Raw genomic sequence first — 21,641 nt, 5'->3', positions numbered from 1 at the left:
TTAGCTATAAAATTTTAAGTAGATTTATTTATATTGTACAATCAAAGACATAAATGTTTGAGAAAACCACTTAAAATTACTGAGAAAACATTGGATAAAGACCCCCCTTCCCCCCCCAAGGGCACAGACACTAGGCCATTGAAGAACAAGAGAAAGGTTATTAAAACGCAACAATTCAGTCTTTAACAAATAAAAGAAAATCAGTGATTTATGATTTCTTTGGCCCACCTAAATTAGTTGAATGGGTCAAGGGAAAACTGGAAATTTGTAGAAATAATTTGAATAATAAGACTAATAAGTGCTTGAAATAAAAATATCTAAAAAATTTTTTTTCGATTTTGGACGTCTGTGACCCGTTTGATATTCAATGTCCGCTAATTGGAGAGCTAAAATAGGGGTTTTGGCCATTTCGTGCGAAAAAATTTGTCCGCTAATCAGAGGGTCCGCTAATTGAGTGTCCGCCTTTTAGAAACTTTTTTATGAGGATTTGACTAGGAAAAGGCCGGGGAAAATGAAATTGTCCGCTAATCAGAGGTGTCCGCCTTTTAGAGTGTCCGTTAATTAGAGGTTTTACTGTATATACTTTAGAGACAGAGTTTGCAAGTTTACTTTTCATGTTCTAACTTTTAGAAACACATTATGACATGCGGTTATGAAGATATACTTGGCACTTTCAAATAGGGTAAAAGACTGTCAAGAAAAGAGGTGAGGACGATGGGATCAAGAATAGGTTCCACTCCCAGAAAAGAAAAATTAAATGGAAGAGGATAGAACATATAACCTTTTCAGGACATGAGATTTTGACCTGCACCCCCAGGGGAGGGGGTACTTAAGCAAATGGAGGATACGGTATGTGCCGCCCTTAAGGGTACCTTCTTTAGATTTCCAAAATCCCACTAATGGTCGGAAAAATCAGAAAATCAATTTCAGTCCCACTAAGGGTCGGAGAAATAGGAAAATGTCAACTTTTCACCCCCCCCCCCCCCGAAAGATCGAAATTTGGTTAAAATTGCTTCGTAAAATTCAATAAATTTTCCCTTGTTTTCTCCTTTTTAGTCAAGGCAAGGGTTCAACGGTCGAAAGTCGGGCGGCACTCCCCCCTCGTCAGCTTGCAACCCTAGTACCCCTCCCCCGGGCCTACAAAGAACAAATAAATACAACATACCTATGTGATGGAGTTTTTATAAGATATTTGAATGGATGAAAAATGATGCGTTCTTTAGAAAAAGTTATTACTCAACGACTCAACGACCAACCAAATCAGAGGAGCTTGTAATAACTCCATCTCGTCCCAAATACACCTCCCATACAACCATTACAAATCCAAACAATAAGTTTTTTTTTCCTTTTTGAAAATACCTGATTCTCTATTGGCTAAAATTAACAGGTGATTTATACTTCAGAACTATAAAGAAACACTATTGATTTATTTTTTGTGTTTTTGTTTCAGATGGAAGACCATGTGAAGAAGACTTGCAAGGAGCGTCTGAAAGATTGCCAATTCAAAAATATCGGGTGTACTTTTAAGGTAATTATGCGATTTCTCAAGGAGGCCCCCCAGCGGTTTGCGTGATGGCGTGATTAGAGATTTTTATTTTGGGGTGATGGCGTGATCAAAATTTTGGCGTGATGCATGATAGGGCAAAAATTTGAAGCGTGATGCGTGATTTGGCCTATTTCGCTATTTTTTGCGTGATGACAAATTTTAGCGATTTTCGTGATGCGTGATGGAGAATTTTTTTTTGCGTGATGGTGTGATTAGGGGTGCCGCTGGCTCAGGCAAATTAAGGCACGTCCAAATTTACCATAATTTTTTATCACCGTTTCCACTTGTCATAGCATATCACTTCATACATCTGAAGCCTATTGGAGTGTAGATCACTGGAATAGCTGTGCCATAATTAATTTTTTCACTCAAAAAAAGATATTAGACAAAAACCAAAAAATGCTGACGTCAGCAATACTTGTTTTTTGAATAACTCCAGTTTGGCTTACGGTATAAACATGAAATTTGGACAAAAGTTGCATATCAATAATAGGAACATTTTTGCATAATTTTTTTGCAAATTTTGCTGACGTCAGCAGAAATCAGCAAAATACAATAAAGTGCTCACGTCAGCGAAATTTCAAATAAATCTTTTCTTAAAATGATCCTTTTAATGGTGTGCAACTTTGGTCCAAATTTCATGTTTTTACCATAAGCCAAACTGGAGTTATTCAAAAAACAAGTTTTGCTGACGTCAGCATTTTTTGGTTTTTGCCTAATATCTTTTTTTTGGGTGAAAAAATTAATTATGGCACAGCAATTCCAGTGATCTACACTCAAATACGCTTCTTTCGATGTATGAAGTGATATGCTATGACAAGTGGAAACGGTGATAAAAAATTAAGCTAAGTTTGAAAAATCTGGACAGGCCTTAATTTTCCTGAGGGGGGCCTCCTCAAGGTTAACTTTTTCCAAAAGGAATTTAATACATTTGAAATAAACTTGCACTCTGAGAAGATAAATATTGTAAACAAAACCTAACATATTTCGCTTTTGCGAAAACACTTTCAAGGGATGTGAAACATCGATTTCATCAATTTTCACGGTATACACTCTTTTTTATTTATAAGCTTACGGGAAAATCGAGTCGAGGCTCAATATGCTTAGTAAAATCTCATTTTCAACCTAAATTCATGCTTATTTATATGCTTAGACTTCGATTTGTTGATTTTCTTTGGGTTCATGAAAATTTCGAGTCTATAAGTCGGAATATTGATTCGGCTCAAAGAATGAAAGTTTTTGTAATTTGGCGCTGCAGGCGAAAATTTTTGGTCTAGGGAAGCTCAAACAGCTTCAAAAGTAACCCTAAAAAGGTCAGCGTTTTGGAAAAACTGAATTGAAACTGAAAATGAAACGAATGTTTTTGAGATGTGCTTTATAGTATTATGCTTATTTTTTACTGAATTTGAGCCAAAGTATACTCATAAATGTTATGCTTATGTAAAACAATAGTGTAAGCGAACCTAGTTCGAAAAGTATTAGGGGGGGGGGGGGGGGGGTTTCAGGGGGTACCCGATTCCGCAATTCCGCCAATATTTTCTCCGATTTCCGTCAAACCGTCTTAAATTGAACCAAAATTCCGTCACCGAAAATTCCTTTGAAATTCAATATTTTTGTCGAAAATTCCGCAAATTTTGAATATCTTTTACCAATTCCGAAATTCCGCAAATTTTTTGCTAAGTTCCCTTTTTCCGCACTAAAATTGTCTAATTTTCCGTCTCCGTCAGAGAATCCAATCTCCTTAATTCCGTCAAAATTTTCGCCAAATTCCGCCACTCCGTCCGAAAAAAGGGCCGATTCCACTCCTCTGCCAATCATGAACCCCCCCCCCCCTATTAGCCATTCTTAGAATTAAAGATCGTTAGCTATGATAACTATATGAGGTATTTTATTGGCAAGTGGCTCTCTTTCAAGCAAAAAGGATTTTCAGAAGATTTCCAAATATTAAACCCGGACGATTCTCAAATTTCCCTAGTTTCTAACTGCTGGATTATGTTTCTTTCGTTGGCCTTTTTCATGACTACTAGATTTTGCAGTCGACAACATCCGTTTTACAATCTAAGAAATGTGGGTTCGATGTCCAGTCACTCCTAATTCAGAGAATAAGTAGACTTGATTTGTTAACGTGCACTCCGGCTCAGCATTTGTTTGTGCAGGTCTAGCACAAATAAGAAAGGTAATCTATAGTCTGTCTTAAAATAATTTGCAGCTGAGACAAAAATGGCTGTAACTTTTGATAGAATTTTAATGAAGTTGCGATTTTGTGCTCGTTAAAAAGAGTGAGTGGAATATTATCAAGCAAAAGAATTTGAAAAATAAAGAAAAATGAAGAAGAAAAAAATCAACTTCTTGTAGAAATGTGGTATAATTACCATTTAAACAGGAGTGATTCTTCAATCTTTGACCATCATTTGAAAAAATATTTCTAAAATATTCATTCAATCAAATTCTTCATTTTTGATTTAAATTTTTCTTTTTTTTCCAACTTTTTTGCTTGATAATATTCCACTCACAAATATATTTTCAACGAGCACAAAGTTGCAACTTGATTCGAATTCTACCAAAAATTTCAGCCATTTTTGTGTCAGCTACAAATTATTATGAGACAGACTTTATAAACATCCTCGCTCGTGGCTCCGCCGACAGCCACTGGATTAACATATTTTTTGAAGTACTGAACTCTTTCAGATCTCTCTGTTAATCTATACTTCAGGGAAACCCGTCACCACTGAAAGATCATGCTCTTCATAACATCAACAGACACTTGACACTTGCTATTCAATCACGTGATCAAATTTCAGCCAATCAGGAAAAGAAGATTGAGGTATTGCAACAAGAACTGGAAACATCTAAAAAACAAATAAAAGAATTGAAATGTAGCAGCAATGAGAAACTAAAAACGTTGGAGAATGACCTTTGTAACCAAATCAAGTTTATTATCTATCAAGCTGACGAAACTATGTCAGATATTGACATCATTTTGCATGACTTCGACAAAAACTTGTCACTTTCATTCCAATCACGTGACCAAAGATTGGCCAATCAGGAAAGGAAAATTGAGGGATTGCAACAGGATCTCGAAGACGAGAAAACGAGGAGTTAAACATCCAGAAATTCTAAACTAGACTTGAAAAGGGAAATGGAGGATTTGAAATCCAACCGCATTGCAAAATTGAAGGCGTTGAGAAATAGCTTTAGTAACAAATTGAAGGCGTTGAGAAATAGCTTTAGTAAAAAATTGAAGGCCATGGATGAAGAAATCACCTAAAAAATTGATGACATCAGAACTCAAGTTAAAAGTAATGAACGGAATGCCGAAGATGAAATACCAGATAAGTTAAAAACACTAATACATGAACAACTGCAGGTAGAAATGATTCCTTTAAAAAAACGTTTAACGTCAACCTTAGAAAGAACAGATCTATACCCATTAGAACGGCGAATTAACCAACAAGAAAAAGAAAGCAAACAACTTTCCGTGGGTTACCAACTTCTGAAAGTATTGAATAGTGCACAAACCAAAAGTTATCTTCAGAATTTTGCAAAAATATCTAGTAACGAAAAAACCCTCAACGGAATCAAAGTGGCATTTTTTGTTTTATTTTTATTCATGCTGTTTATTCTTTTGAGATAAACCAAATCCGTAATTACAAAGTCTTTTTCATGGTTGTTTTTGGTGTATTTGGGCTTATTGTTATGTTGCTTTGTATTATGAAGCCACCATTGGAATCTGCTGCTCATGCTCTGGTCGATTTGAAAAGGAGTGTTGTGGATTTCTTTTTGAAATTGAATGAAATGGCATCACAATCCTAGATCCCTTTGAGCTTCAAAATAATTTCAGTGATAATTGTTGTTAAAAAATTATGGCAAAATCGGCATCACGAAATTTAAAGTCTGCTAAAACTACATTTTGACTCAAGATTTTATTATTTAATTGTAAATGCTGTGACGGCATTTATTGCTTGATTCTCACTTGGAAATTTAATGAAAAGACCAATCTGACATAAGATTCAATATCACTTCAAAGAATTTGAAAAATTCTGCCATTTCTTTATTGCAAGGTCATTGATTTACCAGAAAAATTTTGTAGATATATTTTTGTTTAATTTCTTTTATATTTAATTTTTCTTTAACAAGGAAAGGACTTCTTTCTACAAAACTAGGCAAAAACATTTTCAAATTATTTTTGATTCAGGAACATTCGTAAATTTTTGAATAGTTTAGAGTACAATAATTCAATGAAATCATGAATTGAAGTAAGTAACAATCAATAATCAATTGATCTAGTCAATACTTAATTATTCATACGATTTGGCTTAAAATGTTCATAAGTTGTCAAGTCGATTCAATTCTAATTCATTTGGGACAAGCAAAAAGTTATTAAAAAGAAGAAGATATTGAGTTATATTTTAAATTTGGTGAAAAATTTTTAAAGATATTTTTTTTCCTTTTTTAAGGAAGTTCCATCATGCTCAGTTTTGTTAAGGTATATACTTTCTTGTTTACTTTAAAATTTAATTTGAGCCGTTCTATATCCATACAAAGGTCAAACATTTCTGAGGGGTAATTCGATCAGAATTTCTAGAGGGTCTTTTTTTCGTTTATTCAGGGATAAATAATTATTCTAAAATTTCCAGGGGGTAAAAGACTAATTTTAGTTCATCTACCGTCACTTAAAAGATTTTAAGGTATGAAAAGAATTATTTCAAGGTTTTTTTTGCCATTTTCAACATTTTTCCACACATTTCCAAGAAACGTTTTTTGACTTGAAAAGGTCCAAGCAACCATCCCCTTTATGGAAATTCCATGGAATGACCCATTTTAGGTCAATCTCCTTATAACCTAATCTCTTGTTTTTTTTTGCTAAAATTACCTTTAGAAAATAATAACCTTTAGAATTGACTTTTTTTTATCAGACTTTCAGTCCTGTAAGTCCTGTATATTATTTTCTGCTTTTTTCAGCTCACATCAGGTAAGGAGTGCTGTGATATTTCTTTCCTCTTTTCTAGATATTGGTATTATCTCTCTCCATCCTGTTGTTCAGATACGTTGATGTTTTTGACATCCTTTCAAAATTTGAAGATTTAGATGATATACCAGCTCCGTTGAGATTTCACCAACCTAATGTCACTATTGAAGGTAGTTTTTATCAATCATTTTTTATATAAACAGATTGACAACACAAAAAAAATTTCCAAGCTAAAAAGATAAGCTTTGACCCTAAGAATTCATTTTTGCAAAAAGATGAAAATTCATAAAAATGTTAGTTACTTCCTTCTGTCAGAAATGAGCAGAGTTTCGGGCCTTTACTTCACAACGGGAGCGATTTTTATTAAAATCAATTGTCAATATCATACCAAAGACAATTTGCATCACTTTCTTTATTTTGCTGGTGAATTTTTTACAATGGTGAGAGTTATCAGAATCATAAAAAAAGAAAGAAAGTTGGTGATAATTTCCATAATCAGTCAATATCTCGAAATTACCTCGTCTATCATATATGCTTGATCCTCTTATTACAAAAAAGGGGTAATCCCCGGGTAATCCCAAATTCAGGTTGGTTAAAGGACGCCATATATAAACGTATATCCTACCATTTGTTTATACATCATTTTTAAACATACTCTCAGGTACCTAATAGCCATCCCCCGCTAATTAATTTTTGAGAAAATGTTTTTGAAAGTTCCCTCTTTTGTCCTAATTCTGCTGTATTAGCCTCCTTTTCAAAAATTTTCCCCCAGGACATTTTCAATCCAAACCCCCGCTTATTCAGCACAAGATGAGCGCCTCTTTATCGTGGAAAGTAAAGAGCTATCTTTAACCCTTTGAGTGCCAGGGTCCTTTTTTCTAAGTTTTTTTTAAAAAATCGCTAGTGCAAACTTTAAGGGCTTATATCCCTGATCTAGAAGGAATTAGAAGCTCGTATATAGCTCGTTGGATAGCTTAGAGTCTCTTCTTTCTTTTGGGCGCCTTCGGCGCCGCCCGATTTAGGAAGGGCTTGGTGGTTTGGGGGGGGGGGTATAGGTTAGGAGTAAGCAGTCAGCCCGCTCGCGGACCTGACTGAACTGAAAAGGTCCCAGTGGTAAAATTTCAAATCATTCACTAGAAGACAGAATAAAGTAAAAACAGGGCCAATTTGGAGGTTCCTTGGATCACTCGGACCAAAAATAGTCAAAAAACGGTCAGAACTCAAAAAAGTGAATTTTTGTCTTTTGCTTTTTGCTTAAAATATTCGCTGAAAGCTCACTTTTGATTTTTTTTGCTTGACCATAAAGGACAATCTAATCCCCGAGTTCCCCAAAATAACGATTTCTAACTCAAACTAGCATTACAGGAGGGCTTCGCCCTCCTATATAGCCCATGTCGTATATATACGACATCGGCACTTAAAGGGTTAAACAAAGTGAAAAAAAAATTTGAAAATGGGATTTTTGGTGTTTTTCAGCAGTTTTGAGGATTTACGCCGAAAAAAAATAATTTTTTGCAATTTTTCTTTAACCCTTTGAGGGCCAGGGTCCGTTTTTCTAGTGGGCAAACTTTGGCTTATTCTCCTGATCTAGAAGGAATTAAGCTCGGATATTAGTTGGAATAGCTTAGAGTCTCTTTTGCTTTGGCGCCTTCGGCGGCCCCCGATTTAGGAAGGCCGTGGTGGGCGGCGGCAAAGGGGGGGGTAGGTTAGGGAATTAAAGCAGCGGCCCTGCGCGGACCTGAACTGAACTATGAAAAGGTGCCCAGTGGTAATTTCAAATCAATTCACTAGAAGACAGATAAAGTAAAACAGGGCCAAATTTGGAGGTTCTTGGATCACTCGTTGACCAAAAATAGCAAAAAAAAAAAAGAATCTCAAAAAAGTGAATTTTCAAATTTTTTTTGAAAAGAAATTTTGATTTTTTTTTTTGCCATAAAGACATCGGGATTTTTTTTTTTTTTTTTTTTTTTTTTTTTTTTTTTTTTTTTTTTTTTTTTTTTTTTTTTTTTTTATTTTTGGGAGTTAGGCTTTTTTGCAAGTTGTGACCATTCCATTTTGCTTGCCATAAAGGACAATCTAATTCCTACGAGTTCGACCAAAAATAACGATTTCTAACTCAAACTGAGCATTACAGGAGGGCTTCGCCCTCCTATATAGCCCATGTCGTATATATACGACATCGGCACTTAAAGGGTTAAAAAAGTATTTATTTAGTCTCTCTGACAGAAATTTTGCCTTGAGGTCATTTTAACATGGCTACGGTTCGCAAGGTTGTAGGTTCAACCCCCAGCCGGGTCATACCAAAGATTCTCAAAATGGTACTAGATGCTTCTCTGCTTGATGCTCAGCAATTAAGAGAAGGATCAAGGGTAAGTGGATCAATCCAGGGAGAAAGAGTGACGCCCTCTCCTACCTTCGGGTAGATAGTTATCAAAAGAGGCTATTACTTACTACTACTCAAAATCCCTTTCATCGATAGTTCTCATTTCTTCTAATTTCGGGTTCTATTTTTACTTCTGTATAATATAGTTGTTAAATAATATTATATACTCTTCTTTTTTTAGCAAGCTTACCGGATAATATTACAACGGATCCTATGTAAGTGATTTTTGAATACATGAGAAGAGAGAAGAGAAGTGGACCCTCCGATGTAATCGAACCGTGCCCTATCCCGGGATAGTTTCCTGCCCTTAGATAGGGAAATCACAGCGCTTACCAGGCATTGTACTCTGTGCTCGCGACACATCAGAGCCGTGCTGTATGGATGATGATACTCTCACAGTACGGGAGAACCTTGCGTTCTCGCAGGTACTGAACATATGAGTATCATCACCACACCACATTCAATATCCGGCTTATCTCCACATACTCTTGTATCAGAGTGATGGTACTCTATTCCCCTCACATGGTATGGGTTGACCCGGGCCAAGGTACATTCACTTGCCAAGTGAATCGCAGCACCGAGTGGGAATTCCAGCACGGAAGTCAAGAATGATGACCACTACACTACTGCACCTTTTTGAAATGAAAAGTTTTATAATGCCTCCTCTAAACTCTTTGATCTCCACTGAGAAAAAGGTTCCACTAGGGTTGTGAGACAGGGGTGATTTGATATTTGTGTAGGGATATCCTCGCCTGAGAAGCATTTCAGAGTACAAAATTTATGCAACCTGTACTGTAATGCTTTGAATCAGCGCCGGTGGAACAACCGTAAAAGTTAGATGGCTGAAAGCTCAAATGAGATGAAATTCACTAGAAAATTGAGAAAAAATCTAATTTGCTCAAAAGTGGGGAGATTCATTTCTACCCAGTCTGCCCGCTTCCGCCGGGCCTGTAAATTGATGTGTCAATGAAACATTACATCATGGATATCAAGAATTTATGGTGGCTATTTAATTTCCTTTTCTTGTTTTTCATAGCCTTGGTATTGTTGTTCCAATATTCGTTCCATTCCTCTCCATCCATGAATATTGGAAAGTATTGAAAGATTCTGAATATGCATTACTGATGGCTGGCAAACAAAGTCGTTGTCCAGAACCAGCTTGGAATAGCAATGTTGACGAAAGAAATCCTGGTGTTGTTCGAACTATTCGTTTCCCTGCGAAAGAAATCACCAAGTTTCGTGTCTTGTAAGTTCCTATCTATTTAATTTTCAGTACAAACACTCAAATTTTATTTTTTTTTAACTTGAAGTTTGTATAATATACAATCATCCGCTGTGTATATCTTATCGGCCCTTTTTACGCCGGCCCTTATTGGCGTTATTTTTAGGCTCTTGGCATAATAAGGGCTGGTGTTAAAAAGGCCGGTGTAAAAAGGGCCAAAATTTTTCAAATTTTACTTAAAAGTAGCGTTAACTTTTTATCATTATTTCTCAATTTAAAAGATTTTAGGTATGATTCGAAGACAAAAATTATTCATTGTTTTACTCCATATCTGAAACTTCGTAAAAAATCAGTGATTCTCAATGGAATTTTCAACAGTTTACTATTGAAAATGATATTTTAATGTAAATTTAAGCATAAGCCATTCTTACACATTTTGGCGTTATTAGCGGCCCTAATTGGCGTAAGCCCAAAATCAGGCTGTGGCGTAATAAGGGCCGGCGTAAAACGGGCCGGCGTTAAATTAGGGCCGGTGTAAAAAGGGCCGATACTGTAAGGTAAAATGAACAAAGAAAATGACCAAATGAACAAGTTTCAATTTTTTTGAAAAATTACAAAAATCTCAATAAGAAATATTGCATACAAACTATATTTTGATCGAATATACTACTGGCAAGTTTCCTTAGAACTCAGCAGGCACACAACATCGTTTCAACGTTTTTCTAATATTCACAACGTCCATATAACGTTAGATGAACGTTGAAACAACGTTGTGTGTCAGCTAGAAATTCATGAATTGTAAGTAATTAAGTGAGTAAACAGTTTTGACTTTGATTTATGAGAATTTATACGAACGCTATCTAAAGGACCACTAAAGCAACACTATCTTTTATGCACTGTGATCCTCATGCTTTAGGTATGTGGCCTATGCCCTTATTGGGGGGGGGGGCTTTGTAGGGGTTCGAAATACCGTTTTCCCGTAAAATATTTTGCTGAATCCCGGAATCCCGGAAATTGAAAAAAATAATAACACCGTCACACCGGTTTGTACAGGTTCAAATCCTGGCATAATGACAAAAAATAAGGCCAAATACCGTCACCGTCTGATTTTAAAATACTGTTTTCCCGTCTTTTTTTTCGTCAAATCCCGTAATACCGTACTAAAAAAGGGTCAATCCCGTCACACCGTAAAAGTACAAACCCTCCCTTATTTTTTTGGGTAGGTTTAGTCTCTCTCGATCTAAAGGGGAAAAGAGGTAAATTAGATAATGAGATAAATTAGACACACAATTCATGTATATTAATGTATATTATAAAAGTTATCTTGCATTAAAAAACTAAAAAGTACATCACTCAGAGCTCCGTGCTTACACACTAATCATATGTACAGTTATCTAGTTTTTTAAATGGAAGATAACTTTTAAAACATTGATACATGGCTCTGGTTCTTAACTAATAGAACCCTCTTATGACATTGATTTACCACCCTTGTTTTAAGTTGATGTATATTATGATATACTCTTTCTTCCAGTGAAACGGAAGGTGACAAAGTCAAAATGCTGATGCATGCAACTTTTGAGGACTACGAAACGATTGGTTACAATTTGACAGTAGATCCTACCTCCAACTTCACAGAATGGAACGATACCTTAAAAGCGATCAATGAAGGCAGCGTTTACAATGTCTCCTTTCGCACAGTTATAAAACCTGATGACACAACAATAACATGCCCCACAACTGAGATGTTCCCCGTCCGTAAGCTGGTTTTTCAAATTTTTGACCAACTAACCCAGCTGGCACACAACGTTGTTTCAAATGTTCATTTAACGCTCACAACGTCCATATAACGTTAGATGAACGTTAAAACAACGTTGTGTGACAGCTGGGAAGACCACATCACACGTTACTGTTCCGTTTCGCTCCGATAGGATTTTTGTTACGGATCGAGTGTGTTCATATTGGTTTCGGAACGTTTCGGAGGCAAGAACACGGTGCAGTTCCGTTCCGATGGAAAAAGTGGAGCGAAACCGTTTCGATCTTTTATACTTTGTAACGTCCTCTTTTTTGACCTTTTTGAATTTTGACGTTCACATTTGCTTCGGAACCGTTCCGTTTCACTTTTTTATTGGAGCGGAAGTGCTCCGTTTTCTTGTTCCGAAACGTTCCGAAACCAATATGAACACACTCGATCCGTAACGAAAATCAGACCGGAGCGAAACGGAACAGTAACGTTGTGAACAGGTCTAAGACCACTTTCATACGCGGCGGTTCCGTTTCACTCCGAAATAAATGAAGCAAAATTCAAGATTTACATCACATTTAACCGATAGAATAGTTTCTTTCTTTTTTGGAGCAAAACGGAACCATCACATGCGAACATTGTCTAACAGTGTACAAAGCTCTTCTTTCTCAACGAGGTACAAAAAGAGGTAGGCTTCTGCTCATCCTCTAGCGAAAAAAGTTTCTTATAGGGAGTATATCTATAGAGGTCTGCGATTCAGACTAAAAGAGAGGCTTTCCCGTTTTCAAACTCCATTGAACTCTGCAATATTTGAAAATTAACTAGTCCTACTCCTCATTAATAAAACGTGTATGCGTGTATAAAAAGTGTGAAATAGTTGAATTTCACTTTTTCAGCTCGAGATTGGTGTGACCATGCGCAAATTTTGTTTTCTGGAAGTCTTATACAAGCAACTATCGTCAACACGACAAGTAAGTCAAACTTTTTACGTTTAAACATTAACCCGGTATGGACCCCTTCCGCCGTTAGAAAACATAGTCAAAAATAGTCTTTGAAGAAGAAAAGTCCTATAATATTTATATTATATTTTGATGGGGGATTGGCGGCCGCCCACACTAAAGTCCTAAAGGAGCGAGGCAATTCCTATCCGAGAAAATGTACCGCATCCTCAGTCGAATTCAGCTACCCTTGCATGTTGACCAGGCCTCCCACTGCAAAACCCTTGATGCGGTCTTACGAAATTCCATTATCCAAACCTTTCAGATGTTGAAGATTTACTTGACCTTCAGAGCTTTTAACATGTTGGATTGAAATTACTGTATCTGGTTGCCAGATAACTAAAAACCTCAGTCTTATACTTTATTCGAGTGCTTTATGTTTTTCTATAGAAAGATCGACTCTTACAAGTTTCCCACTTTAGTCTTCGACTTTTCTTGAGGTTGCAGGAAAAACTATCACAGCAAATCTTTTCTCTGGAGGAAACCAAAGAGAAAGTTGAAATAGAAAGATTTTCAAATAGTTATCCCAAATCTAGATTTATTTATTTTCTAAATGGCAGTCCCGATTATTGTCTAAGAATTGTCAAACTTCAGCCTTTTTTATAAGCAACCAAGTTGCTAAGATTCAAGGCCTCAAATTAGCTGCTTGTTTCACTATCTTGTAAAACAAAAAGCTTTTTAGACCATCTAACTATGGCAAACGATATCCTGGATGAAGAACTATGATGGTATGATGTAAAGGGTGGTGAAAGCAATATATGAGTTGAAATGCTTAGCAACTCCAAGGGCTGACCAGAAACATTGAGTTCCCTTTAAAAAGATAAATGTAGTCAACCGCAGAATAACTTTCTACGAAAGCTTAAGGGGGTCTATTTTTTATAATAGGTCCGTGTCTAGATAACCAACTCAACTTTTTCTCAAGCAGCACCAGACCTTACATTTTTTAAAACTGTCCACTTTTCATCCCCTCCCCTGTTTACCCTGTTTACCTAGCTAGCACACAACGTTGTTTTAACGTTCATCTAACGTTATATGGACGCTGTGAACGTTAGATAAACGTTAAAACAACGTTGAGTACCAGCTGGGTGTTGTTTATTTATTTTTTTAACAAACCTACTACTGGCAATTAGATTGATATAGATTACCCGTCTGCTTTCAGGGGATTTGATGCCATGTGGGATAATTCTCCCCATGCCATCAAAATCCCTGAAAGTATCATAGTATTTATCTATTTGTTTATTATAGACCAGTGTCTTATTGAATTCAAGGAACAGATTCGACATTATCTTGACATTTGGAGATCGAAAGAAACACCAAAAACGACCGGTCAACGTTGTGTGGTACCAGATAAAATGGACCTCGATTATGCTACCGAATATTTGGGAACGGTAAGGCCTAATAAAAGCAACATACTTTCTAGCTTTCTGCTTGGAAGGTTATTGATCATCAATTCATGATATGCACCATTGCAATGTCTTCTGACATTACATCACGGGCCTAATAGCTGATTGGTTGTAAGTGACGTAAAATCAGTCAATATCAATTAGCTGTTGGGTCCGTTGAAGACATTGCAATTGTGCATATCATGAATATAAATTATTTTGTTACAGGAATTGGCAACGATGTATCCATACCCTGGTTATTTCAAATGCCACGCAGACCACAATGGAGCAAACTCGAAAGTTCCACCATGTTTCGATGAACGCTTAAACAAAGTATGAATCTATATATTTATGACGTAATGTTTTATATGAAAGCACCCCTAAAAGACCGGATGTTGGCCAATAATTTTGAATTCAAACAATGAAACTAGTTGCAAACGCTTTGGATATTTTGGCTGTTTTCGCATAAACCATACTCTGTACCAGAGTGTATCTCATGTTCATCGTTTGTAGTAAAATTCCCGTACGGAAACCTCTGCGCTGAAGTATGATTAATAAATAGCAACACTTCTCTCGTCGTATCCCTTCTCTCACCCGCACTCCATCTCAGCGGTTGGTTTGAAAAATCTCAAATCAGAAAATACAATGACAACGCAGACCCTCTACAGCAGTGAACTTTGAAATAAGCCTTAGCGGTGGTAGTCTATACTACAATCGGTGACGAAATACTTGGCACAAAAAGGAAATCCACCGGGGTGTTTTGAAACCACAATCGATTTGCAAGCGCTCTAAAGTAGGTTCGAAGGGTAGAGTTTTAACTCTGAGTTTTGATGCTAGACTTAAAACTTAGGACCTTAGGATTTGAGGATCCAAAAGTTCAAAAATAGTCCAGTAGGGCTTGAAATATAGCCTAGAAACCAATAAATCCCTCCCAGATCGAAATTATCGTTGAAATCAAGTTGAAGGCCCGAAATTGACATTCTCGCTCGAACTTCAATTTTTGAAAAATGTTAAATTAGCCAAAAGTGCCAATATGTCATGGCACTGATTGTAGACTATACTAGCTTTTTTTCTACGCAATTAACGTCTATCCCACTTTGCAAGTTTTTCGAATGTATTGAGCCCGGGTTTTCGGCCTCTAAACATTCGATATTTTGACGTCACTTTTAACTTCCGAAGCTCCATCCTGCAGTATCAAAAAAATCGAATTTGCGTCAAAGCACTTGAAAGGCTTCTATTTTTCGAAAATCGGCAAAGCGGAACTCTGATGAAAAATCGATGAAAAATGCCGGTTTTCAGCAAGGTGCTCGCTATATGTACAGACTACATAAAACATTACGTCATTAATATAATAAATGTCCATTCGCTTTAAGTATTTACTCATCTTTGTTACCATGTAGAAACCATGCAAGTGTAAATAGACTAATTCCCTTGAGAATGGTTTTCACGTGGCATCAAAAAAGGCCCACACTTAAAACGAATGGACTCTTTGTTTTAATGGGATAAAATTTCGCAGGGATTAAATTTCGCGGTTGGGCCTATCCGCGAAATTTTTAAATTTCGCGGGGACTTAATTTCGCGGGTGGCACTATTGGGTGGAAATATTTTCACGATTTTGTATCTTTATACTGACAAATCATGCATATTGATTGGTTGTTGAAATACACATTATTTGCGCTTTTTTGATGCAAGTAACCATTCAAAATGTATTTATTTGACATATTTTTTTGTTTTGATTAGAAATATTTCGCGGATGAGGCCCTTCAAATTTTCTATGGGATTTGATTTCGCGGATGACACCCAAATCCGCGAAATCCACGAAATTTAATCCCCGCGAGAGTTTATCCCATTAAAGTAGTATGTCTGTCTAAAGATCCCAACGAAACAGTCACGCCCCTCCGATTCATTAGAACTTTGCATTTTTATCATCCTAATATATAGACTTTTTCTTCTGGAATTCCATAACTTCAGCTAACTTTTTATTTCGCTTTTAGATTTCGTACAAAGAAAACGGAGAAGCTACTTTGAAATCCATGGTTGTGGGAAGGTAAGCAATCAGAAGGAATATTCAAAGACGTCCTCCGTCCGCCCGTTCTGTTTGTCTCAAGTCTGTTTAATCGAGGACATGTAAAAGGGTGGGCTGGAGGTTACTAATTGCAAGACCATTGATCTTACTGTATACTTGAGTCGTTTGTAATTCGTGTAATTACATGACTGATCTTATTTAGGTTGCGTGCCATTATTTTTCCAGGGGGGGGGGTATTATTTTGTAATACCCCGCTTGGTATTTTCAATACCCTGGCTCCCGCCAAAAATTTCTGATACGCCCACTGATAAGGCTGTGTTAGCATACTCCTCTTGCATTTTCGTACATATCCTCAGTTTTTTTGTTTTTATAAATATTATTTCCTTGATCTAAATTTTCCGGCATCCCGCCACAAACAAGACGCAGTTTACAACACAAACTAAACAAAAACTGTGGAACCATTCAGGAGAAATTAAGATTCTACACTGCATTTTTCTTCATTTTTATTAATAATGGTGAAGTACAATCATGAAACTACTAAACTTTATTGTTACATTACTATCTTAGAGGTGACTTTGTTGAAATCAACATGACGATGGAATTCTCGAAATGGACCGGCGACTTTGCGACATACACGACCCAGACGTTCCGCGATTGTGCATACAACATTCCGAACACGTATCTTGAAATGACCATCTACATCAAAGACATCATCATTCCTCCAGGTATCGACCTTGTCATCAATACACCTTTTCGACCGTAGTCACGTGCTCAGGCGCGTGCCACTTAATTATAAAATTATCCCCCTAAACTCGATCCAATCCTTTTTTGACACATTTTACGACTGGGACGGGTTTAGTGGGATAAAACGGACAAAAGAATGCCCGCACGGCAACTGGCGGCTACGGTTGAAAAGGTGTATTATTTCACGAACAACGACTGCCTCGTTTTCAAACAATTACTAATTTTGTCTCAAGAGACTTTAGATAACACAGTTTTTGATGGATCAGTAGAGCCGAGTTTTGATAAATTTCCTTATAAAACTCAATTACCTACAGTATATGGCCCCCAAAACGGAGACGGCCCCCAAAACGGAGGTTTTCATTAAAATGAAGATTTTGACTTGTAGATTTATCAGAATTAAACGATTTTTGTTTATTTTGAAAGAATGATGGTTATACTTAAAAATGAGCATGTTTTTGCTGGTTTGAGACAGATTTAAAATAACATATTTGCGTCTAAAGGAAATATTTTAACACCAAAATTAGATAAAAATTGCATATAACTCACTCTAGCTCTTTGGATATTGAAAATAAGTTATGAAAACGGGGTATAGGAAACTTTCTACACCTAAGGCCGTTCAGAAACTGCAAATACATCTGTGACTTTAGAGGCTGGGTAAAAGATATAGCATCTTGAAGGTCAACCAGTATTTTGGAGCCCTAGAATCAGCATTGACAAAACCGAAAATTCTAAATATGAGAAAAAGCAAAAAGTCTTGGAATTCTATTCCTATCACCTAGAGTTGATAGTTTATAACAAAAAATTAACATTATATATAAAATTTTTCGCTGAATCAGCAAAAACAGCAAATTCTGTCATTTTTTTGCAAAATATATGAGAAAAATATCTTTAAAGCTTAATATTTTCAGTTTCAGTTAAGCTTTTTTTCTAAAACTTTCACAGCTTATTCCATACAGGAATGGAACTATTTTCAAAAGAGATTTGTTTTCAAAAACTTGATTAAGACGTTGTTAAATCAAAATTGTCATTTTGAAAATTTCTAATATTTCAGTTTGGACTTTGCAATATCGAATATCTTGAAATATTTCATAAAAATCATAAATTTTACATCCATCGGCTCGTAAATTTAAGGGAAAACACAAATATGTTCATAGTTTTTCCTTCTATTACCATTGGGCTTAATAATTTGATTTTAACTACACCTCCGTTTTGGGGGCCCCAAACCTGCATTTTGACAACCAGGGGTATACTGTAAAAATTTTATCAAATAAATCTATGCCCAAAACCCTCTAAATCATATTTCAAAACTATGGTCAAAATTTTGTATTCATTTCTTAAAGATATCTCGAGAAATCGCTAAATCTTCAAACCTCCGTTTTGGGGACCACTAGAAAAAAGCTACCTATCTTTAAGCGATTGAAAAATATTGTTGAAATTGAAAATTTTGAAAAAGAACTTCCAGGAAATAAAGAAGAGATGTTAAAGGTTTTCATGCAGTAAAGATTTTTGTAAAATCTCTTTTCCTCTAGATTTGAGAGAAATTTCAAATTTGATCGCCGTTTTGGGGGCCTCATACTGTATAGCAATCTATTCAAAATGAGACTGTAGATGTTGACATAGTAGTTTGACCTATTGATAATCTTACATTTCCAACTACTTTGAATTTTTCTGAATTTTGTAAGCCTTAGAGAGACTTAACGTTAAAATACTGCCACCCTTATCGTCTGCACATACCGAGCACCCATTTTTGCCTAAGTAACCCTCCCCGCGGGATTTTCACTCCTAAATACACCTGAATATTTCTAGATCTCTATATAGTCTTTATGTGGATTTTGCCACACTTTTCATTTTTCAGACAAATAGGCTTCTCAGGATATTTTTGACACTGATATTCTATGAAAATATTACCTGTATTCTGGTATTTTGTACCCTGGGAAGTTAGTCCCCCTTTCAGCTTTTCTTCTTTCTTTTTTTTACCGTAGAGTTTGGGATTCCATCATGGATTGTTCCGTTTGGTATTGTCATTGCCGTCGCCTTTGGTGTCCTTCTCATTGCATGTATTTACCTCGCAATATTCAGAACAAAGAAAGGTTTGTTGCTGTCAAATTCAAGTTCGCTCAACAATCAAAAATGCCAGAATAACAAATATTTAGATAATATTGTAGGCTGCTGACATCCATAGATTTATAAAGCCAGAAGGGCTAGATGGAGTGCTTTAAGCTCCAAAACAAAAAACAGTGAATATCGCAAAAAATATTGCTGCTATTTTTTCGAAAACCCGCGAAGCTTCTGATTGGTCAAGCGCTGGAATTCTATTGTAATATCACGTGACTTAGGTAGGACTTTCTACGTAACCTCGGCACACAAAAAAACAAAAAAAACAAAAAACCTCGGCACACTTTTCAGCAAAAGCACGATATCTAGCCCTTCGGCCTTTACAAATCTATGCTGACATCTACTAACGGATTCGTGTTCCTTTACTAATACCTGGGGTATTTAAAAGATATAGGTAATAAAAAAAAGAGTGCACACTTATCGTGAACAAACTTTAACAATCTTAAAAAGCATTACCAGCGATAGTTAAAAAGATAATCTAAATTCAATTTATTATCTCCCTAAGGTTTCAACATTGAGTTATGGAGATTCCATCGTGCACAAAAAGACAGGGAGTTGAAGAAAAAGATGGATGAACGAAAACAGAAAAGTCCAAGTAAACAAGAATACATAAATGGTGCTTATGAAGAATTCTAAATCGTGTATTGTTATGTTTCCGCCATTATGGAAAAAAACCTTCGATTTGTGTAAGGGATACACCTTTTCGACTATAGCCGCCAATTGCCGCACAGGTATCTTTTGTCCGTTCTATCCCACTAAAACCATCCCAGTCTTTTTTTCACATCTATAGACAAAAGAAAAAAGTGTCAAAAATGATTGGATCGAGTTTAGTGTGATAAATTTGGCACGTGTGCCTGACCGCGCGACTAAGGTCGAAAAGGTGTATTACCTCTACAGATTCGAACGTTTGAAAGACGATTCGTGGTATGTACAATGTCGTCTGACATTACATCACGGACCCAATAACTGATTGGTTGTAAGTGATGTAAAATTAGTCAATACGTCACTTTCAACCAATCAGCTCCTGGGTCCGTGGAAGACATTGCAATGGTGAGTGAGAAATACGGTGGAGAAGAAATGGCTTGGGACCAGCGTATGATTCAAGGAGAAACTAAACAATTGGAAACGTTCAAGGAAATTGGTTATGTTGAATGGTGACTACTCTTCGTAAATTATATGTGATGACCTCTTTGTACTTTTACCTTTCGTTTTAAAGGGATAATCAGATGGTTTGAGATATTTAGATTAAAAAAACCTTCTGTGGTCCTTAGTAAAACCTCAAATAAGTATTTCTATTTAAAAAATTTTCAAATCGAGACATCAGGGTTCTTACACGGTTCTTGCGTTTAAATTCTATTGTTTTCATCCTAAAAGCCAAAAACTTGTAACTTAAATATCTCGACTTTGGAAAATTAGGCAAAAATATTTTGATATTTTGCTCTGGACAATAGAAAGATCCCACAACCACATGCCAAATATTACAAACCATCTGATTATCCCTTTAAAGTGTATTCTTAAAAAATTTTAGTGACTATGCTTCATATATTGCAAGTTTTTTTGTTGTTGAAAAGAAACTGACTTTACGTACATCTGGTATAGTCGCGGTTATTATGTTTGTTGAGTTTGTTGACGAATTTGTAAAGGAATCGCAAATTTTTTCTTGCCAGATATCTTCCTTTAAGGTAAAATATAGTTTACATTGATTTCATTTTATTCAATTCAAACGTGAAAACACGTTTATGAGATGACATGATTGACTGACCAGCATTTTTAATGACCAAGCGATTACCTTCAGTGGTGCTGGTCCTGCGGGACTACCCATGACGCACACTTCAAACCACATTGTGGGCGCAAGGCAGCATTACAATATTTTACTAATGCACATAGTTCATTATTTTATAATTATGTATTTCCGCTCTGATTTTTATCTTTTATGATGACTAATACAATTTACATATGATTTTGTATATATTGATTTAGCATATTGATTATTCTGGGACACGTAATATTGTGGGTGTGCAACCACTATTTATCAAATTTAAAGTAGTGACAACAAAACTCATAAAACAAATATCAAACATGGTATCGTCATAGAGTATCGATTTATATAAGAAAGCCGTATCTCTGTTTTAATTTGTTACTTTAATGGGTCACAGCTTCTAGCTTTAATATGAATTGGAGGCCTCTGGGGGAAGAGGGCACTCATATGGTCCAACCAATGGTATGTGCCGCCCTTAAAGGGTAGGTTTTTGAGACCCTTGGAATGCACTGTAAGGAAGTACTTTTGGTACTACAAAGGTCTTCTTTTAGCTGAATACACTGTAAGAGTTAGTTTGGGGTCTGCTGAATGGCAAGTCTGACAGTAAAAATCTGATGTACCTTTATGAGTTGTTTTACACATTATGTGCGACATCTCAGTCTCATTTTCAGGTGGATTCAGTAAAATAAAGATGAAATCTAACAATACTGTAAGGGTCAGAATCATTCGGTAAGGGCAAATTTGAATCGTTAGAGG

General features: G+C 36.1%; 2 protein-coding genes across 2 annotated transcripts; both read left to right on the top strand.

Moving 5' to 3' along the window:
• Positions 1 to 624: 624 nt before the first annotated feature.
• Positions 625 to 5,584, top strand: LOC136822422 (TNF receptor-associated factor 5-like). Its single transcript, XM_067078680.1, has 3 exons — positions 625 to 705; positions 1,451 to 1,528; positions 4,260 to 5,584. The coding sequence occupies exons 2-3, from the start codon at positions 1,451 to 1,453 to the stop codon at positions 4,647 to 4,649; spliced, it is 468 nt and encodes a 155-aa protein (XP_066934781.1). The 5' UTR covers positions 625 to 705; the 3' UTR covers positions 4,650 to 5,584.
• Positions 5,585 to 5,983: 399 nt separating this feature from the next.
• LOC136822423 (uncharacterized) lies at positions 5,984 to 19,846 on the top strand. Its single transcript, XM_067078681.1, has 12 exons — positions 5,984 to 6,032; positions 6,556 to 6,685; positions 9,080 to 9,113; positions 9,935 to 10,144; positions 11,652 to 11,875; positions 12,758 to 12,832; positions 14,105 to 14,247; positions 14,470 to 14,574; positions 16,236 to 16,288; positions 16,835 to 16,992; positions 18,994 to 19,101; positions 19,632 to 19,846. The coding sequence occupies exons 1-12, from the start codon at positions 6,015 to 6,017 to the stop codon at positions 19,760 to 19,762; spliced, it is 1,389 nt and encodes a 462-aa protein (XP_066934782.1). The 5' UTR covers positions 5,984 to 6,014; the 3' UTR covers positions 19,763 to 19,846.
• Positions 19,847 to 21,641: the final 1,795 nt, after the last annotated feature.

This window comes from Clytia hemisphaerica, unplaced genomic scaffold (genome assembly GCF_902728285.1).
Source record: "Clytia hemisphaerica strain Z4C2 unplaced genomic scaffold, Clytia hemisphaerica genome assembly, whole genome shotgun sequence".
Taxonomy (NCBI): domain Eukaryota; kingdom Metazoa; phylum Cnidaria; class Hydrozoa; order Leptothecata; family Clytiidae; genus Clytia; species Clytia hemisphaerica.
The sequence above is the reverse complement of the archived record's forward strand: the minus strand, read 5'-3'. Positions and strand labels throughout refer to the sequence as shown.